Source organism: Psittacula echo (genome assembly GCF_963264785.1).
Source record: "Psittacula echo genome assembly, chromosome: 17".
Lineage (NCBI taxonomy): Eukaryota > Metazoa > Chordata > Aves > Psittaciformes > Psittacidae > Psittacula > Psittacula echo.
The window spans coordinates 6,499,840-6,526,578 of NC_137753.1; the positions used below are offsets into that span (position 1 = coordinate 6,499,840).

At 42.7% G+C, this 26,739-nt stretch overlaps 1 protein-coding gene across 10 annotated transcripts in view; it reads right to left on the reverse strand.

Annotated features, from left to right (window-relative positions):
- Window positions 1-4,182: 4,182 nt before the first annotated feature.
- VPS13D (vacuolar protein sorting 13 homolog D) overlaps window positions 4,183-26,739 on the reverse strand; it is a 107,673-nt gene continuing 85,116 nt past the window's right edge. For 6 of the 10 annotated variants that reach the window (XM_080631418.1, XM_080631417.1, XM_080631416.1 and 3 more), the window contains 3 exons: window positions 11,620-11,751; window positions 7,705-7,945; window positions 4,184-6,926 (listed from right to left, as the gene is read on the reverse strand). In XM_080631418.1, the coding sequence (XP_080487544.1) occupies window positions 6,795-6,926; window positions 7,705-7,945; window positions 11,620-11,751 (505 nt within the window). In that variant the 3' untranslated portion in view covers window positions 4,184-6,794. Of the gene's footprint in view, window positions 6,927-7,704; window positions 7,946-11,619; window positions 11,752-26,739 lie in introns of all 10 variants that reach the window. The other 4 variants (XM_080631419.1, XM_080631413.1, XM_080631421.1 and 1 more) reach the window with 2 other exon arrangements.

Below are 26,739 nucleotides of genomic sequence, written 5' to 3' on the forward strand. Positions count from 1 at the left end.
TAGTGCCTCACCACCCTCTCAGTAAAGAATTTCTTCCTTAGATCCAATCTAAACTTCCTCTGTTTAAGTTTTAACCTGTTACCCCTTGTCCTGTCACTACAGTCCTTAATGAATCCAGCATTCTTACAGGCCCCCTTCAGATACTGGAAGCTGCTATGAGGTCTTCTCCAGGCTGAACAGCCCCAGCTTTCTCAGCCTATCTTCACACAGGAGGTGCTCCAGCCCCTGATCATCCTCATGGCCTCCTCTGGACTTGTTCCAACAGTTCCATGTCCTTTCTACGTTGAGGACACCAGAACTGCACACAATGCTCCAAGTGAGGTCTCACGAGAGCAGAGTAGAGGGGCAGGATCACCTCCTTGGACCTGCTGGTCACGCTCCTCTTGATGCAGCCCAGGATACGGTTGCTTTCTGGGCTGCGAGCGCACACTGCAGCCGGCTCATGTTCATTTTCTCATCGACCAACACCCCCAAGTCCTTCTCTGCAGGGCTGCTCTGAATCTCTTCTCTGCCCAACCTGTAGCTGTGCCTGCGATTGCTCCGACCCAGGTGTAGGACCTTGCACTTGGCATGGTTAAACTTCATCAGGTTGGCATCAGCCCACCTCACAAGCGTGTCGAGGTCCCTCTGGATGGCATCCCTTCCATCCAGCATATCAACTGAACCACACAGCTTGGTGTCATCGGCAAACTTGCTGAGGGTGCACTCAATCCCACTGTCCATGTCACCGACAAAGATGATGAACAAGACCGGTCCCAACACTGATCCCTGAGGGACACCACTCGTTACCGGTCTCCAGCCGGACATTGAGCCATTGACCGCAACTCTTTGCGTGCGGCCATCCAGCCAGTTCTTTATCCAACCACCTTGTTGTTTTTCATGTGCCTTAGCATGCCTTCCAGGAGAATCTGCTCCAAGAGTTTGCCAGGCACAGAGGTGAGACTGACTGCTCTGTAATTCCCCGGGTCATCCATTTTCCCCTTCTTGAAAATGGGGGTTACATTTCCCTTTTTCCAGTCATTGGGAACTTCACCTGACTGCCATGATTTTTCAAATATGATGGCCAGTGGCTTAGCAACTTCATTCACCAGCTCCTTCAGGACCCATGGATGGATTTCATCAGGTCCCATGGACTTGTGTACATTCAGGTTTTTAAGATGGTCTCGAACCAGATCCTCTCCTAGAGTGGGCCTAGGGTCTTCATTCTCACAGTCCCTGCATCTGCCTTCCCAGACTTGGGTGGTGTGGTCAGAGCATTTGCCAGTGGAGACTGAGGCAAAGAAGTCATTAAGAACCTCAGCCTTCTCCAAATCCAGGGTAGCCAGTTCCCCTGATAGCTTCCAGAGAGGGCTCACATTGTCCCTAGTCTGTCTTATTCACAATGTACCTATAGAATCCCTTCCTGTTATCTTTCACATCCCTAGCCAAGTTTAATTCTAACTGGGCCTTAGCTTTCCTAACCTGGTCCCTAGCTTCCTGGACAACATCCCTGTATTCTTCCCAGGCCGCCTGTCCCTGCTTCCACCTTTTATAAGCCTCTTTTTCCCTTCGAAGTTTCCACAGCAGCTCTTTATCCATCCAAGGAGGTCTCCTGGCCCTCCTGCTGCACTTCCTTCTAGTTGGGATGCAACACTCCTGAGCTTGGAGCAGGTGATCCTTGAATATCATCCAACAGTCTTGAGCCTCCCTGCCCTCTAGGGCTATATCCCATGGAACCTTACTAAGCAGGTTCCTGAAGAGGCCAAAGTCTGCTCTCTTGAAGTCCAGGGCAGTGAGCTCGCTGCACGCTCTTCTCACTGTGCTGAGGATCTCAAATTCGACCATCTCATGATCGCTGCATCCAGGGCTGCCCTGGAGCGTCACATTTCCAACCAGCCCCTCCCTGTTGGTGAGCATGAGGTCAAGCATGGCACCTCTCCTTGTCGGCTCCTCTATTACTTGCAGAAGGAAGTTGTCTTCCACACAATCGAGGAACCTCCTGGATTGCTTGTGCTGGGCTGTACCGTCCCTCCAACAGATATCAGGGTGGTTGAAGTCCCTCATGAGAACAAGGGCCTGTGAGCGTGAGGCTGTTCCTATCTGGCTATAGAGCGCTTCATCCACAGAGTGCAGATCAGGTGGTCTGTTGTTACTGTTGATCCCCACAGTAATGTCCCCCATGGCTGTTCTCCCTTTAACCCTGACCCACAAACTCTCTATCAACTGCTCACCTGACCCCAGACAGAGTTCCATACTCTCCAGCTTATCCCTAACATAAATAGCAACTCCCCCTCCCCGCCTGCCAGGCCTGTCTTTTCTAAAGAGCCTGTAACCTTCCATTCCAACACTCCAGTCATAGGAGCCATCCCACCATGTTTCTGCGATGCCTATTATATCATACCCCCACAGACGTGCACACATCTCTAATTCCTCCTGTTTGTTCCCCATGCTATGGGCGTTTGTACAGAAGCATCTGAGCCGAGCTCCAAATGAAGCCAGCTCATTGGCTGGAGCAGCTGGAATATCTCTGCATGGCTCCGAGCATTTATTGTTATTGTAGGTGCTGGCGACTGCCTGGGTGTGTTGGGATGAAACAATGCCCACCTTCCCCAACACATCTAGTTTAAAGCAACCTTGACCAGTCTGGCAAGCCTCCTACCAAAACCGCTCTTCCTCTTCTTTGCCAGATCAGCCCCACCAGCCCCCAGTAGACCTGGCCTCCCAGATTGAGTCTCATGTTCTAAATACCCAAACCCCTGACTATGGCTCCCACGTTCTAACCATTTATTAACCTGGCCAATCCTCCTAGCCTTTTTAAGGTCCTCCCATGTATCCTGGAGAATTGAAAAGACAGTCTGAGCTCCAGAGCCCCTAACCACCTCTCCCAGGGCTCTGTAGTCCTTCTTAATGTTCTCCAGCCTACTGCTGTCTGTATCACTAGCACCCACATGGATCACTAGAAGTGACTAACAGTCAGTGGGGCTTACGAGAGCAGGCAGCCTCTCTGCAACATCCCTGATCCCTGCCCCTGGAAGGCAACACACCTCTCCTGAGACTGGGTCAGGCCGACTGATGGGTGCCTCAGTTCCTTTCAAAGTAGAGTCCCTACCACTCCGACCCGCCGCTTTTTCCTGGCAGCACGAGCAGAGATCTCCTTTACCAGTGCACCAGCCGGTTGTTCCTGGTGCGCGGTGTGTGTTTCCTTGTAATTCTCCATGTTTTCATGTCTTTGTCAGACACAGGGCAAGAAAATACAAGGTTGCAGCCGCAGCTGTGGATTTAGGTCAGATCAGGAAGGAATTCTAGAGTTCTGCTAGTCCAGAATTGCTTCTAGACTAAAATGACATTGCCATTTGTGTTTTTCTGCAGATCTTGCATATAAAAAACTTGCTTACCTAATTCAGTTGCAAGTCTGTCTCATTTTAGTGACAGCAGCACACTGGGGCTGGGTGTTTGGAATATTGGGATGCATTTTTCCCAGGTAAAATTATATTAAGTAATCTTCTTTTGGAAATGTCTTGTTTGCCTTAACTCTGGCACAAAAGATGTCTGGATTTTATTTTATAAGATGTGCTTTTTCATTGAAGTTTAAGTACCTTAGCATCTGATTTCCCACTCTGAAATGACTTTCGGATGAATCAGACCATCTCAAAGGCAGATCACCTACGTGTTTAGGTCAGAGCAATGCAGTGTAAGTAAGTCTAGGTTTGACCTACAGTGACAGCCAGCATTGCAGGGCATTGTCCAGGTTTTACCTCAGACATCACAACTGGAGGATATAAGAGCAGTCTTGAGGGCTCTGCCACTCCAGTCTCTCAGAGAATTATTCATTCCTGTTCCCTACAGTCATTTTCTGTTCCTGCCCACCATTAATGGTTTTGTAAGCAAGGGCACATGAAGAGTGTGGGTGGAATCAATTTACTGCACTTCTCCAGAATAACTGTGAAATAACTCTTATGTCAATAATCTTTGTTTTACATTTCTTCAGTAGCAACTCCAGCAAGAAAACAAAGCTGGACAGGGGAGAGAGAGAACAAGTTGTACAGTTCTCAGAAAAATACAGCTAAAATCAAAGTTAATGGGGTATTTAATCTTTATTAGAGTGTCAAGGTGAACAGCTTTTTATAAAGACCTGAGCAAAAAAGCATGAGGAAGCATTGTCCTCCCTGAATTGTATTGGCTGTGTGCTAAGGATGGGGGACAGGGTCAGAAAGCTGTGTTTCTGTCTCTCATCAGGGACTTTTTTCCTCCCCTGCTTCTACAATTTGAAGATTGAATCTGCTTTCATTGCTGCAGCAGTCACACCTCCTCCAATGAAACCAGTGTGGTAAGCATACATAAGACTCAGACCCTGAAGACCTGCACTATTCAGTAAATTTATTACATTTCTTTGCCTGCTTACTGCTTGTGTTTGAGCTGGAGACTTGACCTTTGCTCTCTACAGCCTCTGAGAACTGTTTTTGAGTATGGCCCCTGGAATCCGAAAGTTGTATTTATTCACTGAGTAATAATGGTAGTAGGGCCAATAGCAATAGGAAGTTCACAGTAAGAGTTCTGAAATTATATAAAAATAGTTGGGTTGCAGCAATAAATAACAGCATTTGCACTTTTTAAAAAAACCCAAAAGTTCTGATTCAGTTTGGTTTGGAACGCTAAGTGAGGCAATATGCTTCTTCCAGCTCTGCGTGTACATCGCTCCTTGTCATCAGCACTGGGCTTGTACCATTAAGAGAAAAACTTGGCCTTGTCCATAGGCAAGGTAAGTGAGGAACTCATCCACTGTACTGAGAGGAGCACAGCACTGGGAGCAGGATCCTAACGTACTGGGCTAACCTAAGCCACTTATGACCGTGGTACTCATAAACTCCAGTTTTGTGGGTAGACTTCTCGAAGGTTTAAATGTTGTGCTTAATCGTTTCCAGCAGTCGAAAGAACAGGTTAAGCACAGTCCAAAAGAAATAAACAACTACACAAATTAGATCCATTCTCTGCTGTGGTTCCCTGAGGTCAGGTAACTCAAAGGGTGTACTCTCACACTGTTCTTCAGATGTTTGCACATCAGCTCCTTACTCAGTTGTTACAAAACTTAAGTATTCAAGCCATGTGCCTGTAAATTCTCCACACAGAGCAGTAAACTACTTTTTATTTTCCTTTTCCATCTACATACCATCTTTAGCAGCTTGATACTTGCTGCATTAAAAAAGAATATTACAGGGGAGAGAAGAAGGGACTCTGGCAGTGGCGTCCAATGAGACTGACATGTTAAAGCACTGTTGAGCCAATGCACTGGTTGAATTCTACATTTTACTTAAAAATTACGTGGAGAGTATACAAAAGTATTGCATTAAACCAGTTTCATTTGTGTAATGGACCTTATGGATTTAATTTCCAGTCACACACTAAACACGTATCTGCTGATCTAAAATTTTCTCCTTACACGACAATCCTCCACTTTTCACTTTACAGGAGGCGGGAATTGGTTTCATTCTAACTTGCAGTTTAAAAGTATTTCTGTATGCCTTTGCAAAAGGATATTAAAAGCTAAACAAAGTTGAGCATGTTGGGCTTCTTACTTTGAGTCAAAGGGAATGTAGGTTACTCAGGCGTTGTAAGGAAAGCTGCGTTGTGCAGGGCAAAACACTGTCCTGCATGCAGCCCTGAACCATCTCCAGGGAGCAAACACGTGGATGAGATCTCCTTATTTCTTTGCATACATGTATGTAAGTACAGCTCATTCCTCAGTGTTCTGTTTGGTTTATGTTGATGAGACAAACAGTCATTGGATGTACAACATTTGAAAAAGCATGTTATTTTTATGTTACTTTTATTATTTCAAAAGCTTAACTTTGAAGAGGTTGTCATGAAGACAAATGATGCAGTGGTTTTCTCTCCCCCCATCCCCAGCACTTCCAATACTAGCAGAATTCCACACTACAAACACTTAGTCCTAATGAAGGGAAAAACTGGAGTTAAAGATTTCAGTTGCCAAGGCTGCTCACTTGAATTACTGTAAAAGCAGCTGAGGAGCAGGGGCCTTCGGTGGTGTGACTTTGCAAGGGATGAGTGCTGGTTTTGGAGTAGAATCAGCTTTTTATTGTCTAATAGTTTGAAAATGTAACTGAATTAGTGAGTCCTCATTGCAGTATTTAACAAAATGCAGGATTTTTTGTTAAAAATGAGGATGACATTTCAGTGAGCAGCAGGTAGATGTGCATTTAGGTGTATGAGTGATTTCAGAAAAAAAACAATCCCAGTCAATGCACCCTAATCACAGTGCTAAAACTCCAAACCACAGGACGTCCGTGCACCAACAGTTGCAATTAACTGTTAATTTACCTTTCAAACATTTAGCTACACTGCTGCACTGTGAAAATCAGCTTTCTCAAGAGACAAAAAAGAGACACAAGGGCTAGTTTCAGGTAGTGCAATAAGACTCTGATAGCTCCTTTAATTTCTTTACACAGTAAACAGACTTCTAATTATACCAACACCCTGGTCTGTACTTTCTTATTTACATGGAACTCTTTTACATATATACATGTTAGCAAAATACAGGGCATGTCCCAGAACCAAATGCATTTCAGCTATATCTTTGTTATACAACTAATGCTTAAAAAAAGAAAGAAAGCCCACCATGCCCACCTCCCTTCTTTTCATACACACACATTTTACATCTTACATCACACAGTGATCCATTTAGCTGAATACTACAATCAATCGTATGTATTTCCTTACCATATAGGACTTTCCTTAGTGACAGAATACCATCAGCTCCAGACCAGTAACTGCAGTTCACTCTGGCAGTAGGAAGAGGTTCAAGAGTCCAGCTCTAATTGGTCTTGATTTTCACTGAGTCTTAACATAAGCTGTTGTTCATAATAAAGGCTCTTTGCATAGTTTATTTCTTGAGACAGCTTTACTGCAAGAACTTCAGATTTCACGTTCACCTGCAAAGAGAAACATGATTTTTCATAATGTGGTACTGCTGTCACCTAAACCAGAATACAGTTATTTTTTTATCACTTCACTAACCAAAGGGGTTAGCTCTGAAGTCTCCTGTAAGGAACAGAAATGTTTCTGTAGTGATTCGTTCTCAGGCTGAAGTAAGGAAGAACTGAGAGGGAGAGACAGGTAAATACTGAGAGGTACTGTAGGATGAGAGCAGAAACATCTTGCAACATCTGAAGTTACCTCCTTCACTTCCCCTCCTACTTCTTATCTGGCTCTTCTGTTTGGAATGTAAACTGACATAGGTCAGGGGTGAGCTTGTAACCTTGCCTGTAAAACTGACCCCCAAACAACTACTGCAGTGGGTGTTACACATAAGAGTTTGGCTGACTTGTACACGCATGAGACACTCTTTCCAATCTTAGTATTTATAGAAAGAGAAGACTAAATAGGCAGGAAAGTACTTAACTTTCATGTACATACTGTAAAGTTAAAAGCCTTTTCCAAGTAAATTCACATTTCCTACTGTAACTTTTCTGCCTGCAGAAGTATCTTAGATTATGCCTTCAGCTTTTCTCAGGACTTTGGGGAGCAAGTCATACTGTCACCCAGACCTTTCCAGTGGCCACTGGTTTCACTGCTTGCAGAACAAGGTTTTCATTGTTAAGCAGCACAGGAAACCAGACACTAATGACTACAAACACTTGGGCACCTGTACAGGCATAAAGGGGAAGAGAAAGCCCCACATGAATGAAACAATAGGTGCTAGATCCTTACCATTGGTTTCTGTTGTGATGGGCCTGGCATAGCTAGACCACTACTGGTATTAACAGCTTTCTTCGTCAACTGTATGTACACGTTCCCATGGTCTTTTGAAACAAGGCAGTGGTAGAGATCATCATACTTGACTTCGAGGAAGATGGCCTCACGGTCTGTGTAATCACCACTCTTCAGGAAATAAACAGCTTTAGATGAGATGAGAACACAGTAGCTGTCTATGTTCTCCACTGCTATAAAGCTGCAAAAAAGAGAAAAAAGAAAAATTAGTCACTTGAAGCTAAAAATAGTACCTAACAAATGTCTTCACCTGTTGTGTTTTGTGACCTTTCAAAGGCTTTCAGAAAAATAAATAGTGTAACATGTACAATTCATTTGTATTTAATTTATACTGTTCCAAAAAAATCAAGCGGATGAAGTACACAGTTAAAAAAGATCATACTGTAAATCAAATATTAGTACTAAATGTCTAGCTTCTAGCTCTGGACATGAAAAGGGCGTATAAAAATACCCTTTAACAAGGCTTAAGAAGAGTCATTTCCTCACATCTGAAAGTCCTAATACTGAAGTTTAATTGTAACGAACTTCAGTTCCAGTGCTGATACATGAAAGGTTTGCAGACATTTATGACAAGAGCATTATCCTTCTACACACTGTAAACCTGCTGTGCTTCCTTTTACCACACATCTCCCCTGCCTTTAAAAACAAAAAACAAGTTTAACCTGCTGCCTGGATCAGTAGCTAGAAAAGAGAAATTAGCTGTTTAACACAGGGGTGAAAGGTTAAGCAGCAAGCAGGTTTCCCCAGAGAGATTAGTCTGAGTGATGAATAGTAGAGGTAGAAAAGTGTGAGTTCAGAATACTGAGAATTACGATGGCTGAAAAGGTAACAAAAATAATGCGTAACAAAAATAATCATAAAGTGAAGTAGATACGTGACACACAAGCTTCTCCCCCACTTATCATTTACTACTGAAATGAACCTCATTAGTGGGGTTCTTGAAATGCTGAAAGTTTCACAAAATTAAATACAAAATCATAACTATGGAAGAGTGCTACATAGAGTAGTAATGCTCCATCCACAGCAGCAGAAGCATAGCTGTAAAAACAAAGATTCTGCTGCTGCCACGTAGGTTTAAAATGACTTATTTTCTGAACCGTTGCTTACGCAAGTCTGCTGTTGTCCTAATACCGTGTGCAAAATACTCCACTAGCTCTGAAATCACTGAAGTTTGTTATTACTCAGGAGGTTTTGGTAGGTAAAAGCGCTTTACTATCTCTAAATCTTCTGCCAACTCTATCATTAAGTAACACTTTGCACAAATTACTCTGAGCCGTATCCAAACAAATCCATTACTACAAATGGAATTTTAATAGCCAGAAAAATTTCGAGGTCAGATCATGGTTTCTTTGTGGTGTAAAAGAATAATTCCAGTAACTTTCTATTGCTAGTTCTCTGAAAGACTGTATTGTGCACTGACCTTGTCTTTTTCCTGCCATGTGCCTGCTAGCCCTGTCAGCTCACAAGTGCCCTTGCTTCCACAAACTTGGGAAAGGCAAACACACTTACACAAGTCAACAACTTACCCTGTCACTGAAGTGCTGAGAAGAGCACAGCCTTTCTAATTAAAAAAAGGCCTGTAATATACTGTGCCCAGCTCTAACCTTGAATAAAACCATGAAATAGGAAAACTGAATTGTGCTCTTTTAAGTAAAACAAAATGGACAAACCCATTTATTTCAGCTTCAAGAAAACCCCAGGTGGAAGTTACTGAAACTTGCAATTGCCCCTCCGTTTTCCATCAGGAGTTCAGACACTTTGGAGTAAGGTTTTTGTCTTGGAAATGAGTAGGATGGAGAGTGATATTTTTTTATGAAGTATCACAGAAAACTTAATTTTAAAAGAGAGCAGCATTATAACCTGCAGAATAATAGGCTTGTTCCTTAGGATAGACATACAAATGCAAGTGCAGCATCTGACAGAGGTCCTAGCTTTGACTTGGGTCAGGCCTCCACAAGAGGCAGAACCAGAGGCAACTTCATGGCGCACTGACTTGCTTTGCTTCTCCAGCAGAGAAAGGACCAGACACCCTGAACACTGTGTCTTTTGCTACAGTCCCAGGGAGGTTTGCAGTGGTTTTATCCATCCACAAAAGCAGCACAGCTGTTCTCCTGATGGATGGAGGGACATCCATGAGGAGAACTGAAGCCTGCAAAGCTACTGTAATGTTCAGTGGAAGCAACTGGGTAATCAGGCTGTGGGTTTGTATGTTCTCTGTAAGAACAACAGATTATAAATCTAATTTTCCATAACAAGATTTTTACTGGTGTCATTCATGTATTTTGAGGAATGGAAACAGAGGTCACTGATTTAATGGCAAAGCATAGAAACATTAGCTGATTCTGTGTTCAGGCTCTACATTTTGTCCCAGGTTTGAGTCATGCATCATTACCGATTTGCTCTTGCCAACTGTTTCTTTCTTCTCCATGTCTAGTTCTCAAAACTGGTATTTAACCTTTTAAGATACTACTTCAAGATACTACTAGTTGAGGTTTTTTTAAACCCATACTTCTACACTATTAAAAATATCTCAAATTAATAAAATGAAAAGTTAAATGAAATATGATCCAGTAGAATGAAGTAGAAGCAACCAGATCTCTGGAGAATTTGTGGGGTTTTTAACAACATCAGGAAGTAATTACACAATATTTTCCAGAAGTGAAACAGCCAGCCTAACTGGAAAAAAATGTGGAAACATTTAGTTAGAACAGTAGAGCAAGGTATTAAAACTCCTTTTATGGATTTAACTCTGAAGGAAAATATGCAAATAATCACGTCTTTAAATGTGTTTCTGATTATGATGCTAGGATAAAAGAGGCATAATTTTGTACTTACTTTCATGACAAGATATGCTGTGTTCTTGTTGAATGATGTTCCTAATGGTGAAAGTCACAGTGAATTAACAGTGTGACTCAATGACAAAAGCCCACTGATCTGCTTATGGGTGCACTTGCTAAAAGCTGGCAATGCTTTTGGTCACAAGCGGCTCTCTTTCACTTCTCCCTACCTAAGGCCCAGACTGCATATGCATAAAGACACTTACTTAGATGAAAACAAGATAACAAGGGTGTGAGATCGCAGGGCTGCAAGCAAGTAGCAGACTGGATTCTACTTTCAGCTGCCTGCAAGAGCCTGTCAGAGCCTGATCACTGACACTGGTGAAATTAAGATACTAAAACAAATAAATAAAGCTGCAGGTTGTTTTGGTCATCGGCTGTTAACAGCTCAGGAATAACATGTACCACAGGTGTCCAAGTTGGTGTCTCTCAAAATCAGAGCCACCTTAGAGAGCACTGTGCTGGTCAGTGGTGGTCCATGTTCTGCTGTCATCAATCACTAGCCACGCCCCTAGGCCTTGGGCTGTGTAGAATGGGAGGTAAGGGACAGGGAAGAGAAGAGATACTGGTAATGGCTGGATGAATGTTAAAGGAGAAGAAGAGCATAGGCTTGAAACACACACTTGTTTTATCAGTGGAGGGTTGGAGATGCATTATGCTTATTAATGGACTAATGATTACTTAGAAACTTACTGAGACTTCATCTTTTGTAATGACAGAAGGGGACCAGGGACTTTAATAGGAGCAGGAGTCAATTAACTGAAGCTCTGCTTCTTCCCCAGCCTCTTATGTGAATCGCAGGAGTCCTATGGCACCTGTAGTGTCCTCTGTGTACAGCCAGTGGATAGGCTGGAGGTGCTTAGGTGCTCCTGCTGTACAGCTAATGGGTATCAAGCGAAAACAACATGCATGTGCATGTGGGTGTGTAAAACAGTTTTAGTCCCTCTTCCCCAAAGACACCAAGATACAATGGCAGCAAACAGAACTACTTAGAGTAACCTTGCCAGTCAGTACTTACAACTCATCTTGGATGTTGTCAGTCAGTTTGAAGAGCTGTTCTTGTCCTTCTGCTTGACTTTCTGAGTAGCGGGGCAAGAGCCCTTGCGGTCCCCTGCAGCAGCGGGGCTTCCTCACTCTCTCTGCTCGTGTCCTGCATGCAAAATAGATGCAGAAAAATGACTTACTGCCACAGCAGCACTTTTCCTTCCACTTAAACCTGTCAGCACACAATTTTATTTACTTTGAACTATGAAGTATGACAAAGAAATACCAGGTCTTTTGCAAATACAGCAAATAGATTCTGTAATACTTGATGACGTGGTGTCTGTTCCTCTGGTTTTACATTTCAAAGAAATGTCTCCCATTTTTATTCTACAGTTAAGGGGCAGTGTGCTAAATTAATAGGAAGGAGCAACCTAAGCTGAAGTACACTGTCTGCAGATTTGGGATGGATTTATCAGCACAGTTTTACTGATCTGTTTCTTCTCACTGCTCTATAGAAAACAACATTGCATCAACCTAGATAGAGCTCATGTTTATTTCAAAGCATTGAAGGGTTATGGAAATAGGAACATGCAGCTAAGGCAAAAGAAAAATCCACATTAACTAGAGGCTCTGCAGTAGGATTTAGGATAACTTACCTTTCTTGAGCATCTATTAAAAATGACAGTAAGAGACACACACGTGTGGCCTAAGAAACATGAGAGGTCGATACTGGCCCCGGTGCTGAAGAACTGCAGGCTAGGTTCCTCCCTTAGCAGTATTTTGTTAGAAAATAACACTCTGAATTCCTTTAAGCTTCTGCAACACCCTACCCCTGAAGAACTCTGTTCCAGGCTGCCAAACCCTGCTTTATTCTCTGTCCATTCTGAACAGCATCACCCCGGGACTGCTGAGTGCTTTTTCATATCTCTGTCAGGCTACTGGTATTAGGAACTTTCCAAGCCAAATGTACCAGTTGTGATTAGTGCTCTCCACTTCTCATCTTGAATCTTTGTAAAAACCCTGTGCAGTGAACTGCTCCCATCCTTTTCCATCAAAAGACAGGACAAAAATCCCATGTTAGGTCACGTTTTTCTTTCTAAGCAGCCTGGCACTAGCACATACATAGGAGTAGCTGCCTTCCAAGCTTTGCTTTCTGCTGGTGTTTCCTCCGGAGCCTTGTTTCTGTATCACCTTTCCCTTTCAGCTGCCCTGTCCCAGACTTGCAACCCAGGTACCCTTTTACAATTTGTTTTCCTTTGAGTCTTGGACACCTTCGCCTTTCAACCACAACAGACTTGGGGGAGGGTGGAGGTGGTTTGCCCCCTCCCTTCTTCAGGCAGTAAAACATTACTGGAACACCATCTCTTATATGTCATTCATGACTTGGCATCACATTTGCTGCTCTTCCCCTGCATGACAGGCCTCTTGGTGTTTTTGGCTGTCCCCGCTCTGTCTGGTATCAACAAGGCATTTTGCAAACAAGGTATAGAAGCCAAAATACTGACTGTGCAGCACAGCAGGGGAAAACATCAGCCAATTTCTTTTTTTAATACATTACGACTAGCTGGGAAATTCTGTTAGCGAACCCCAGCAGCTCAGAAGTAGCGCTTATCACTGATCCTCTTTGAGAGAAACCAGGAGAGACAGAACACTCTTGACTTCAGCTGAACTACAGTTATGCTAAGATAGATAGAAAGTCAGTTTGTCAGCAGGGAGGATGAACTGAAAAGTGGAAATTCTCCAACTAAAAGAATGTGGCACAGACCAAAGGGCTTCAAAACCATAACAAATAGTGCCAGTAATATGGTGTTAGTCAAATTTTCAGTTTTCCCTCTGCTGACAGATGTTCTCGCTGCTCTACCTGTCCCACTGCACCACTTTGCTTTTGGCTAGATGTTTATTAAGTACAACGTTATGCATCTAAGCTAAAAAATAACAGTCTGAAAACTGCAATCTGCTGCATAAAGATACTTGGTATTACTTGCATTCTTCCATTTGTAGCCTTTCTCTGAATCAGGGTTACCTAAACACTAGATGATTTGCACAACCCAGGTAGGACTTCAGATTATTCAGCTGAGTACCAGCTGTGTGCAGTGGTTAGCACTTCATTAGCAAGTACTACAACTTTGGAGCAAGTCACCTCTCCTGCCCCTTAGATTTTTTAGCTATAACCAGGATCCAGCTGTGCCAGGTACAGTTGTATGGTATTGTTCCAAACCTACACCAGAGGAGAATAAGTGCCTGTTTTACCTACTGGATTCTTACAAAGTTGTAAACAAAAGTATATGCTTGCTTTATGAAATGCAAAACGTTGAGGCAAAGGTCCAAAGAAATTAAAGGGCTCCAAGCAGTGTAATTCACTTCTTGCTGCTTGTTCTACTTCCTAACTTCCAAAAGCAGTAAAATGGTAAAGTTTCAGTTAGCCAAGAAGCCCCCACAAGCTGTTACACCTCTACAGCACCTGTAGCTTCTACTGACAAACTTCAAGAGCGAGTATCTGAAGTGCAATAGAATCATTTAGGTTGGAAAGGACGTTTAAGGTTGAGTCCAACCATTAACCCATCAGGTTTCTCTCTCAATAGTTTTCCTTCCACAGCAGGTCAGACAATGCACTGAAGCACTGCAGGAAAAGACTCCTGTAAAAATGAGGAAAGAGCAGGGCCTTTTGGTCACACCAATTCTGGAGAAACCAGAACACTGGCAAACACTGGTTTGTAATGTCTGGCTCAGAAGCAGGTCAGAGAGCAAGTACCAGTCCTACAAATGGATGACACCACAGCGGATTTGCCAATTTCTGTCTTGTGGGTTTGGTTGTGGTTGGGTTTAGGTTTTGTTTTTGTTTTTAAAAGGAAGAAGTACTTAAAGAGTATAGTGCTTACTGTCCCCACTGCTCCTCTGTGCCTAAGTATTCACCCTGGCGATAAAAGATAATCCTCACCTTCGTAATAAGGTCAGCTGCTTTCAACCAGGTGCCACTAGGATGAGCATAAACTGCACTGATTTGGTCCATCACCCCCTTTGGCAAACCGCTCTGTTTGGTCTGGACAGCTAAAAACATTCCACACAACTTGATTTTTTTAATCTAAAACTTTGTTCTACTGTCTCAAGTTACGTTCTGTAAATAATAAGCAACACTGATGAAATAAAAAAGCTGCAGATTTGTAAAGCAGACGGTGGTGTGCCCACATCTGTGTTACATTAAACATGCACTCACCAGATTTGCTGATTCTTTTTTAATAAGCACACAAAGGCAACACAAGACAGAAATGCCCTCATGTCTACTAGTCACAGCAGGGTAGAGTGCTGCTGAATGAAGGCACAGAGAGATTGGAACTGGTGTTAGAATGTTGAGGCACACACTTGGTTCTTCACTGTTCAGACCAAGCTGAATGCTGGAGAATCACTGCAGATAACCCCAGGCATGCTAACAGCAGCTCACGGTGTTCACTGGCTGCCTTCTGTGTAACACCTCACACAACTCCTGTGATTCTGCTGTTTTGTGATCAAACAGATCACAACCTACTGAGGTAAGGAAGTTGTTCTGGCATTACCAGTGATAATTATTTACCAACTGTGACCAAAAAACTACACGAGACATCACATGTTTTACAGAATTGCTTGTTCCTTCACTAATGTCACCCTGTCAGGTTAATAGATGTGATTCCTGCTGAGATGTATAAATACACAGTGGTTTTGAGAACAGTAACTGTTACTCATCTTTTAGGCGTTTTGGACCTGAAGAATTTTCTCAAAGTGTACTTTTGACAAAACCATTAAAAAAAAGAAAATTAGAAGCTATCAAACTTTGTATTATCAAAGATGACAGCCTGTAAAACAAAACACTGCACTTCTAAAATGATATTCAGATGTCTATCTTTCATTTCCCCAGTAGCACACCCAGAATAACTACTCAGAATAAAGCAACTTTAGGAAATCTAGCAACATCTCCTGAGAAAAAAAAAGCAGACAAGAAAATTCTGATGTCAAACACAGTCATCACTACAACCGTCCATTTAAAACATGTATCTGTGGGATTTCCCATCTGTCCTTGGTAGGAGAGCAGCACTGGCAACTACAGACCTGATCAAAGAGCCCAACTTGAGCATGTGTACAGACCTTGATCCATGATCAGCAGAGTGCAAGAACACCCCAAATCCTCCACAAACAGCTATCAGTGCCAGGAGATGCAGTTCTGGTGCCTGACACTAGTATTTAATTGAAGAGGCTTCACCTGCTATACCTGTCCTGCGTATGTCTGGCACCAAGCCTCGAGTCCATTCCAGCTGCAGACACCAGTGGGCAGATTAGCCACATGGGCCCTCCAAAGAGCTCTGTGGCCACAGGGCTCTGCCCCACACTCTCTGGCAATGATGTCCTCCACTGAGACCTAGTTCTTGCTGCCACAGCTTCCAGCAACTGTCACTGACACATCACATTCATAAAGGTGTTCCAGTTTAGCCACCTCATCACCCCAGCCCATTCAAAGCAGTAACTTACTGGTTCTGGAACAGCTCAGATTCTGTCAGGGTTTCCATTGCAAACTTGTTTTTTCAGGTTTGTATAAAATTTATTGATGAAAGTCTGTTCTGGGCTGTAACCTGGCGTACAGACTGTCAGCCTGGGAACAATTTCTATCCCTTGAAATAGTTATAAGCTAACCTTAGTTCAAACAAAGGAAACCTGGCAGGTAATAGAAGCCTATGAAACAATTCCATTGCTGCTAGTATTTTCAAGACGTAATATCAAACCTGTTACTTACTTGGCTCTGGAAAAAGCCCGCTTCATAACTACACGGAGTGCTTTGTCTAAGGCTTTATTGCAGTTCAGACCTTAAGAAGGGACTTGCCTTAGTAAGTTCAAGGAGGAATGGCCTTACATCTTCTATCACAAGATACGCAACAACTAGAACACATGCTGCAGTTGCTGGGGTTCGGAACTGGAATGCACCTGCTGCCTTAAGTACCACCATCCCATGCACATCATGTCCACAGAACACAGAATGAAGACACTACTTGTCTCACAGACATGTAATGGAAGAGCTCAGTGTAAAGCATATTCAGAAGTGCCAGAATCAATGAAATGCTAAACAATATATATCTTAAAAATGAACCTGAGAGTTTGGCCATCACAGCAACAAACTACACCTGATGCAGTCACACCACAGGGGCATATGGAAAACGAAAACAAACGTATGCCACTTCTAATTTGGTCTGGATTTCATATCACCCTTTACTAAAAACCTACTATTTCCATGATTTTGTTTCAAATAACAGAAATAACCTTTGCAGTAAGAGGGAACATCCCCCAAATTTACTGAGCATAAGGAGACAGGCAGCATTGGGGTTTATGTGCTAGCTGTCTGCATCTGAGAGCATTAGATGACTTGGGCCTAACCTCAAAAAACCCCATGACCATGTAGGTTTCATGTGGCTCTGCTGGCAGCGGGTGGTTATGCATTGCAAAGGGTTAAGTGCAGTTGCCTCCTGCCCAGCACTGGACTTTGGGGGAGCAGTTCCCACTGGGCAGATAACCTCTGGAAGACCTGGCTCCTGAACCCAGAGCTCTGGTGGAATTCAGTCACTGTCTTGAACACAGATGCTTTTGAGGTGTGTTAAAAAACACACATGCAGCGCAGGCAGCCTGAGTGTTGGATTTGGCATTAGAATGTCTCAGTTAGATGCAAGAATGTGTAAAATCATGAGCCAGACAGCTCCCTGCTGACCATATATCTGAGGAAGCTTATATGCGTTTATTCCAGCAAATGCATGAAATATATTGTGCTTGTTAAATGTGTTCCCAAAATGCTAGTTTCAGGCAGAAACATGCAAATAAATGGTGCCTAGGGTTACAACCTCCCACTTACAGTCAAATCCCTCCTCTTCTGAGGGATCTACCAGCTCAGATGCTCAAGACCTTTATTTGACCCAGTATACCTTCAGGAGAACTGCAGCATGCTGAGGAAGCAACTGTTTATCATGCAGGCCATTCCTGCCAACATAGGGATGCAGCTCTTCTTCCCCATCCCCCTTTCCTTTGTATACAAGGTCAAAACGATACTGAAAACTCTTCCTTGGGTGTATGGCTGTGTACAACCTCTTTGGGCTTCAAGTTTAAAAGGAAGTGAGAGGAACTTAACTGCGACCTCAAGCATAACTTCTTTAAAACCAGCAGAGCAGCAGCTGGACTCACCCAAACAGCACATTCTTACAGTGTCTGTGTTACAAATCCAAGATGTATATAAGTTGTGTGTGCCTGCATCCCAGACAACTGCATGGCACTTCCACCAGCCACCCTGTGCATCCTTTGGCACTTCCTCCCCCTCTGACTAATGGCTGTGCAGCAAGCAAACACCTTTTCAAGCACATTGATACCATCAAACTTCAGGAGTTCACAAAATATAACACTGCAATCTCTGTTATCCCTCTTTCCCAGACTCTACCTGTCTTTGCAGAGTCATCACAGTGATGACAAGAGTTGTCACCTTCAAGTTTCCTGTCTCAAAACGTGTTGCAAAATGCTCCCATTCACGTCCTGATTCAGTGTAAAAGGTACAGTTCTTACCAGAGATTTCTTGGGAACACCCATCTGAAAACCAGAGCTCAACATGCCTTGGTGAAGATTAAAGTGCCCAGGGCCATGGCATTACCATGGTGCCTCAGGGCACTGGGCAAGGAGGACTTAAAACTCTTGAGTACAGTCGGCTGGCAGGCAGGACAGTGGAATAGATGGAGTGTTGGTCTAACTTCTGTACTGATGTTTATAATGGTCCTCCCAAAACCCATCAGTGCTAATGCCCATGTGATGTTGTAAATGCAAACACAGCCACTTTACTTGGAGTGTAACAGGACTGTTTCCTTATTGTACTCCTACCTTCCTGGGAAAGCGTTGTGCTTTTCCCACTTTGGGGAAGAACGCAAACAATCAAACCAGGACATCAGCTGCTAGGTGTGCACGAAGCTGCTGTGTGAAAGGAGCTGTGATGACTCCAGGTGTTTTCTCTTCAGACCCTTTTACGTACTTCTCAGTTAGTACAACCAGGCTGCAGCCAGCACGGCAGTCCTCCAGCACAAGCTTTACCTAACCAAAAGCTACTCAGAGTTGTTTTGATTTTTAAAGTTAGCAGTTGCAAGAAAATTCAAATCAACTGTCTGTACTTACAGAACTGATGCAGAGCATTGCACATGTTAACAGCAACATTAGGTGAAAAAAATTATCTATATAAATACCAGCCACATGCTAAATGAGGTGACATCAAGGCAATAAATAGCTCCATCTGTATGAAAGAGTTTGTAGAACAACCCAGAAGACATCTTTGAACTAAGAAGTAACTATGAGTGAAGTAGTACTGGAAAAAAAAATGGGTTGGATTGATTTTTTCTTTTTTAAATAAAACTCAGTTTTCTTGGATCACTTTATAAATCTGCTGCATGCTCCAAATCACACACACATAGATTTTTTTTTTCCCAAGTAAAGAAAGTTGAAGGTTTACATTTTTATAGCAATGTGACTATTTCTGAATGGCAGCCGTATATATTACATGCAGTGTGAGAGGGTTAAACAGGACAGCCTCAACTCTTTATAAACTTTTGCCCTCTGGATATGTACTCATTGGCTGCTGTACAAGACTTGAGCTGTATTACACGCCTTAACGATATGGTTCAACTGTCGGTCAGGCTTAGGGCCTGGCAACAGGCCAGACCGCAATCAATGGGACACAAACCTCCCCCTTTCAGATCATCACGAAGGCTCATATTATCTCCTTTTTGTCGTGCTGGTTAAATTTATGGAGCAGAACCTCGAAGCTGCATTCCTTGGCTTGGGCCGGCCCACGCGGGCCTCCCTTTGTTTGGTACTGTAAGCGAGGCGTGCTTTGGAGGATTGCAGGGTTGTTAGTTCAGGCACTGACTGTTTGCTCATGACTGAAATGAAAAGAGTTCAGTGGAAGGGCAAAAGGACAGCACAAGTGTAAAACCCCATCCCAGCAGGCCCTGGGCTCCCATCTACAGACGCCAGACTAGGGCTGAGCAGAAAACCTCACTGCTCATGACAAAGGGAAGGTCTGTTTAGAAACAGGTAGAGAGCCCAGCAGCACCTTAGTACGTACTTCACCACAAGGTCCCTCGCTTCACATAAGCCTGTAATTACTACATAAATATGAACCTCAACTAATGTGCCTTGAAATACTGCTTAGAAGTGGTATTTGCTTTAAAGCAATGCCTTACCTTCTAATTTGAAAATAAAACCCGTCAGTAGACAAACAGTACCTGACCAACCACATAGTTTAGTATTTCTACCATTTTAAACACATGGAGTAACCTCAAAGAACCTGATGCCTGGGTATTTATTCCTGGGAGGAGGACGTGGCAAGTAATTCTAGTAAGACACAAAACTAGTAGAAATACAATATGTAGCACAGATTTTCACTTCGTATATAACAAACATTTCCTACATCTTTATATTTGGTCTCAGAATGGAAAATGCCCACTTGGGAGCATGCTCAAACACTATCTACTCCCAGCTTTATCATTGTGGTAATTCAAGGCCACTCCTTGATACAGGTCAGAAAATTAAGGATGTAAAGAAACCTTTTAACATGATCTCAGGTAAAATAATCTGGAGTGAAAGCAAATGGAAAGACAACTTGAAAGATGGTGTTCCAGATACGTGCAAGAGAAACAAACACGTACACAGACCCTCCCAAGGACTCTTACTGGGTATGTGCGTAACACAAGGTACCCATGTCCTCGTTCCTCAGTACAGATATCGTTTGTGCTCACCTTCATCACCACTAGGACTAATAAAACCAATGCCCAAGGGGCTGCCCAGCCCCATCACCCCTACGCCACAAACAGATGTGGTCACTGCCCTGGCCAGCAGCTCCTGCCATTGCTGCTTTAGAAAGAAGCAAATAGACAAATGCTGGTTCCTGTTCCACTACACCAGTTTCATCCTTTCTGCTATTTTTATGAACTGAAAATACCAGTAAGAGGACCAAAAGATACTATAAAACCCCACAGAATGTACATTAAGCTTTTTTCAGGTCTGGGGATCAAGTCAAACTGGTTCAGTGCAGTCTGGTGATTTGTCCTGGTACATTCCAGCAGCCACGTCTGTTTTGAATAAAGCTTTTGTTCATTTCTGGTGCACATATGCTTTCAACTTATCCCACCTAATTCCAAGCAAGTAGATTTGTGAATGGAAATTGTGGATACTTTACTGCCAGGTCTTGGGTGACTTTCCAGTTTGTTCTGCTGATGCTAATGCTAATGCATAAGCCTCGTATTTTTCTTTCTCTAAGTCTCTCCAATTCCACTCTAGGAGATGCCACTGCAGACTTGTTTATTCTGCAGTGCTCTCCAATTATTTCAGCCCAAGAAAACTGCTCCATAGAATACACCAAAACAGCAACACCATTTAGCAAAGGGCTTTCCAAGTAAGGAAGGATCTCAAAAGCACATGAATGCCAGTAACCAGGAAACATACAGCACAGAGAGGCGTTCCTTTCACTTTTTTGCCTTGGTGACCAAAAGCTTGTGCTGAAATGTAAGATAATTTGACAAAATGTGCAATATTTTCAAGGGAAATATGTTTTTCTTCCTGTCTGGATGCATTCCTTTGAGTCAATGGCTAAATACTGCCCTTGACAGCAGGCAAGTGCTGTACCCACACTGTTCATTTCCAGCAACAGGAGCTTATTGCAGCTCCTGTTCCGAACTCAGCCAACAGCAGCAGTCCCAGTTAACACCAAAGCCAGGCAAGTTCCTTCATCCACTGATACGAACATACTTGCCTCTAGTTGTAGCTTACCAAGGCACTAATAAATATGTTGGTTATGTGGCGACTATCACAGTGAGAACTCTGCATTCATTCACCTGAGATTATTTGTTGCTAATAATGAGTGGACATCTAAAGGAAAATGCAATTTCACATTTTATCCTAATCTGACTACTCACCATTATTCACTTGAGTTTTCACTCTTCCCCTCACAACGCTCCATTCCAGTGCCTCTGTTCCTTTCTGTCCTTAACCAACAGCCTGAATGCATCCAGGGTATCTTTCTGCCCTCAAATGTCAAGTTAAACACTGTGTTTGAGTGGAAAACTTACTTTCTTACAAAACAGATGCTGGTATTTAGAATGACAGTTTGGTCCCTCATAAAGCCTCCCTTTTTAATGTTACACACGTTACCAGGGGTGAACCCAGCAGTTTTCTTAAACCAGGCTTTTGTTCAGTTGTAGCAGTAGGAATACATTCTGACATGGCAAAGCAAAAAGGCTTTAAACCAAAGAAACTGCACAAGCTTTAACTAAATGTTTAGCACTCCCTACTGGAATTTAAACCATCCACAGCTTCTTTGCTAATATGCAGGGTGCACTAAACCCCAGAAGTACAGTGTGAAGGGAGCACTTATGAACCTCAGCAGCTGTAACCCTTGGGCTTCAAAAAGTGTCTTTCTACAAACAGCTAAAGTGTTTGCTTCCAGGTTTTCCTGTCTCAGCCCCCGCTACTCCAAGTGTAGCTCATAAGATGCTACTTAATAGATCTCTAAGTATGTAAATACTTTACGTCTACTTAACAGATGTAAAATGCAAGACCTGTACAATTAAACATGGCCTAACACTGGCCAGTAATTGATATTTTTTCTCCTAAAACCTCCTTCTACTTAGAACATTCATATACAGCAGATGTGAGAGTAACCACAGCAGTACAACATTAATGAAGTATGCTGTAGGTCTGAACTGTGGGGTTTTAATTCCACTCCTTCCGAATAGTTCAATTGAGTCAAGTTAAAATAAGGGGTCAAAGACACCCAACTGTAACGACAACTTATTTCACAAACACTCCAAATGTCAATGGTATCTGGTAATGCAGAGACCTAGGAAGGAGCTTCTGGAAACATTACTCAGGCCTAAGGTAAGGTATTTGTAGTCATGCACAAAAAGCATTACAATTTGGTTCTGTGACAGGTACCAAAAGGAAAGGGAATGGGCTCTGTTAGCACAGAGCTTTGGATCTCCACATCATCTGGACTCCTGGGGGTGCTGAGCAGCTAACAGTGCTCTCCTGCAATGAGCCAACGTATGGTTCTGAAATAGTGACACTTTTATACGTGTGGTTCTAGAATTACAGACTCTGCAATAAAATATTATTAAGCAAAATGAATGTTTTAAAGGTTTGTCTTTCTTTGCTAGATCATGAAAACTACATGCAACAGAGTCATTTTCTCCAATCGTGCATGGCAAATTCTGCTGTACTGTATGAGTATGTAGAGACTGAGAAGTGCAGTCAAGTGTGGGATGGCAGCATACTCCATCCTCAGTTCTTATGATTTTAGGCACTCCAGAAGAGTAACCACATGCCTCAACTGCTTGGATTCTTTCCACAGAGTTCTGAGGGGCTGTAGACTGGTGGAGTGAGTATGCAAAGCAATCCTGCCAGGATTCCACTCCGAGTCACATATAATCATTACCTGAGACTTCCCTGACAAAAAGCCCTGTGAGTTCCCTAATGTACAGCACATAAGACTTACTGCTGTATAGTCTAGGAAAGACCACGCTTCTCTAACCTGAGTCATTGCTTTGGAAATAACCCTGGGGAAAAGCAAGAAAAAGTCAAATCATTCTTACAGAAAGCTGTAAGAAAGAAAACCACAGTCACAGCTACAAGGCAGACGTGTCAAATGGCAGTGAGGAACAAATGAAGAGGCAAAAGGAACAGAGAAGCATTTCTGTTCATTCTTAGGGTAACTCCATTTATATAATCATAGAATGGTTTGGGTTGGAAAGGACCTTAAGATCACCTAGCTCCAACCTCTCTGCCATGGGCAAGGGACACCTCACCCTAGACCATGTCACCCAACACTCTGTACAACCTATCTAATTTCTATCACCTAGAAATCATTTCAGGTTCTGGGTGGTGGATTATTATCTCTTTCTAGTTAAGAAACTAAAATAGCTGAGGTGCATTTTCAGAAAGAAAAAAACCTTAAGGTTTTGAGATTAAATTGTCCATACTGAAGAGGTGCAGGGCTGCAGTTAAGGAACAACTTACCCCCCAAGAACATCTACACCCTCTTCCTCAGTGAGCCAGAGTGGGCATTTCAGGAACAGAGCTATAGAAAGTTATCAGTGATAAGTTAAAAGTGAATAGAAGACTCCTGAGCAGGTAAAACTGGTAACAGAAAGTGATTCAAGTTTCAAGGGGGAAGTGTCTGCTGAGGTGCTGCAAAATGTCTGGGCACAAACCCAGGCTTGCTTAACTTCAGGGCTTCAGTAAAGGCAGCATTTAAGGTCATATTTAGAGAGGACAAATGAAGAGGCTTTTAAAACTCCAGCGAGGACAGTGAAGTACTAAAGGACCTGAAGAAGTCAGAAATATGGCAGGAAATGGAATAGGATTCAACCTACAAAAGTGCAACCTAGTTCATCTGGGGAAAAATAATGCAGTACACAAATACGAAATGACAAGGAGATCTTGCAAAGCAGTAAAATAGAAAAAATACAGGAAAAAAACCTGAGGGAAAACAGTGAGCAGACAACTGGGTATGGGTTTGCAATATGATACGGCAGTAAACCCAGCCAGCACAGGCTTGGATGACTTGCAGAGCGCAGCTTGTCACAGAGCAGGGATGTGACAGTCACTTTTCATGCAGCGCTTATGGGAACTTACAGACTGGGGGGATTTCAAAGCAGCTCAACAGCAGCAATGGAAGAATCTGCATACACTAAAGACAGAAGAATGGAAACCATAAAGTCAAGTTTGACAGTGACTGAAGGTGGGGCCAACACTGAGGAAAAGCCAGCACCTACAGCCATTTGACAGAGTGCCATAGGAATGAAATGGACAAACCTGCTCAAAAGAAAACAGATCGTTATAAAAACCTGATATCCCACTGGGAAAAGAGGAAAGAGGGTATTCAAGGAAATCAGGCTGCCCAAGTCATTCACAGATCAGAGCGATGAATCAGCTAAGCTGTCTTGTGTAGCATTTCCAGATTTACACAGCACAATGAGTATCAGCTAATAAATACATTTTCTCTATGTTTCTACTACGAAAATCTTAGGAAGGGCTTACCAGGAGAAGAATAATACCTCCTTCACCAGAGTCGTGGCCCATACACATCTGACATTACTCTTGAAGTCAGATCTAGATCAAGTCTAGTGGTCAGGACAGAATTTGTGAGACATACAGAGGTGTTAAGGTTCAAACCATATTTATCTACAAAACTTGAGAACCCTGAGGACATACTGTGCAGTATATAAGCTGAGCTGGTGTTCCACATAATTAGGTCCAGATTTTCTATTTCTTCTGAGTACCACTGATGCTCATCCTCTCAAGTCTACTGCTTTTGACATTGCAATCAAAGTCACAGCTCAGACAAACAGATGCACAACCAACCAAAAAACCACATGCTGTTGACACTGTCTCAGACTTTGCAGCCTGGTTGCACACTTCTGAGTGATGGCATGGAAGTGGGGAACTAAAGAACAACGAGCACAGGCTACTGCTTTCCAGATGGAGTACAGCTAAAAGAAACAAATATTTACGTAAGAATTTTCTGTGCCCATTCCTGGCTTGCCAGCCCAAACTGTTCTTTACTAATACAGTCTAGTTCACTGACAGAATTCATTTGAATTGGGTAGGTTGTGAAGTTACCTCCTTCCTTCTAAGTTTCACCTTGTGACTATCAGAAAACACCACTAACTGCTGCAACAGTTCAGGACTAATCTTAAACTTGCACTGACCTGGCAGAAGCCTGAGAGAAAGCTGTGATGGCAGTTTTCTGCACTCCTTGGTAAGTTAGACACATGTCTAAATATAAATGTTCTTTCCTTGTGCTGCACTAGAACTTAAAAACACGTTTCCAGGAGCGAGCTTTCCAAGCATATCTAGAGACATAACAGATTTCTTGTTCTGAACTGGCCTTTAAGACTTCTGGCAGTGTACGACCAATATGGAAATAATCAGAACTCTCGTATGTGACACTGCAGCACTTGGAACACATAAACCCCACTCAAGTAAAGGTATCGGGTCCCAGTCATTAGATTTACACTGCGTTGTCACAACTATTTTATGTTCCCTTCTGCATTAAAATTAAGTATTTTAGTATTGAAGTATTAAGGCAGCTTTACTCATAAATAACAAGCATAATAAATTATATGATTACATAATAAGTTAGAAGATTAGCCTTGAAAAAGTCCAGCCTAAAGTCACATTTAAAAAGTACTTTCTTGCATCGTAAACACATTGCCTTTTCCACTCCCACCATCAGCTATAAAGCCATTGTCTGCATCTCAGCCCTGTTAGTTTGGCTCCATTTTCCACACACATGGATTGTGCAAGCAACACAAACCAGTACATTCTGAAGCCAAGAGACTCATGTCCTTGTAGCAGCATCACAGTAACACCAGGTACAGAGTCTTTCTCAAGAGTTCTATTCAATTCAGTAACTTAGCTGGAATTAGAACGTGCCTTTTAGGAAAACCTACGATGTCAATTCGAATTCTTCATCTCGCTCAAAACTGATCGGTTGAAGTCAAGCAGCTTAAATTGAGGGCTTTTTAAAAATTCAACCATGTCATTAGGGATTTGCAAGGGGCCTGTAATTTAGGGTTATGCATCGTGCTATTTAAATGCAACTGGAATTAACTGGTTGACTCAACTCTGCGCCAATACTGGAAACCTGCACACAGTCTCCAGATAAGGTTAGGTCACTCTTACCACACTTATAACTCAGGTTCTTCAAATGTTCAAAGTGACCCTGAGAATCAGTTACCATAAGGAGATGTTCCAGGGTTAGCTGGTGCTGTGTACTTAGTCTGGAGAAGCCTACACAGCCCAGCATGCGAAAACATTCTGTTCAATGGAAGCCAGCAGCTTGGGCCTGGAACACTGTTCGGCTTTGATTCCAAACCATGCATATTTGAACAGTTAACAAATGCGGCAGGGTACACAGCAGCCTGAAATACGTACAAATCCTTTGTTGGTTTGGGTTTTTTTATACCCTCAAAAGAACAATTTTGTTGCTCCATTATATAAGCACATAAAAACCCCCCTCTGTTACTAAACAAAACATGAGCACAAAGTTGCTTATAGGTGGTGGTGTGGCTTTGGTTTTTTTTTTTTCCTCCCTTCCTACATTATCTACATATTC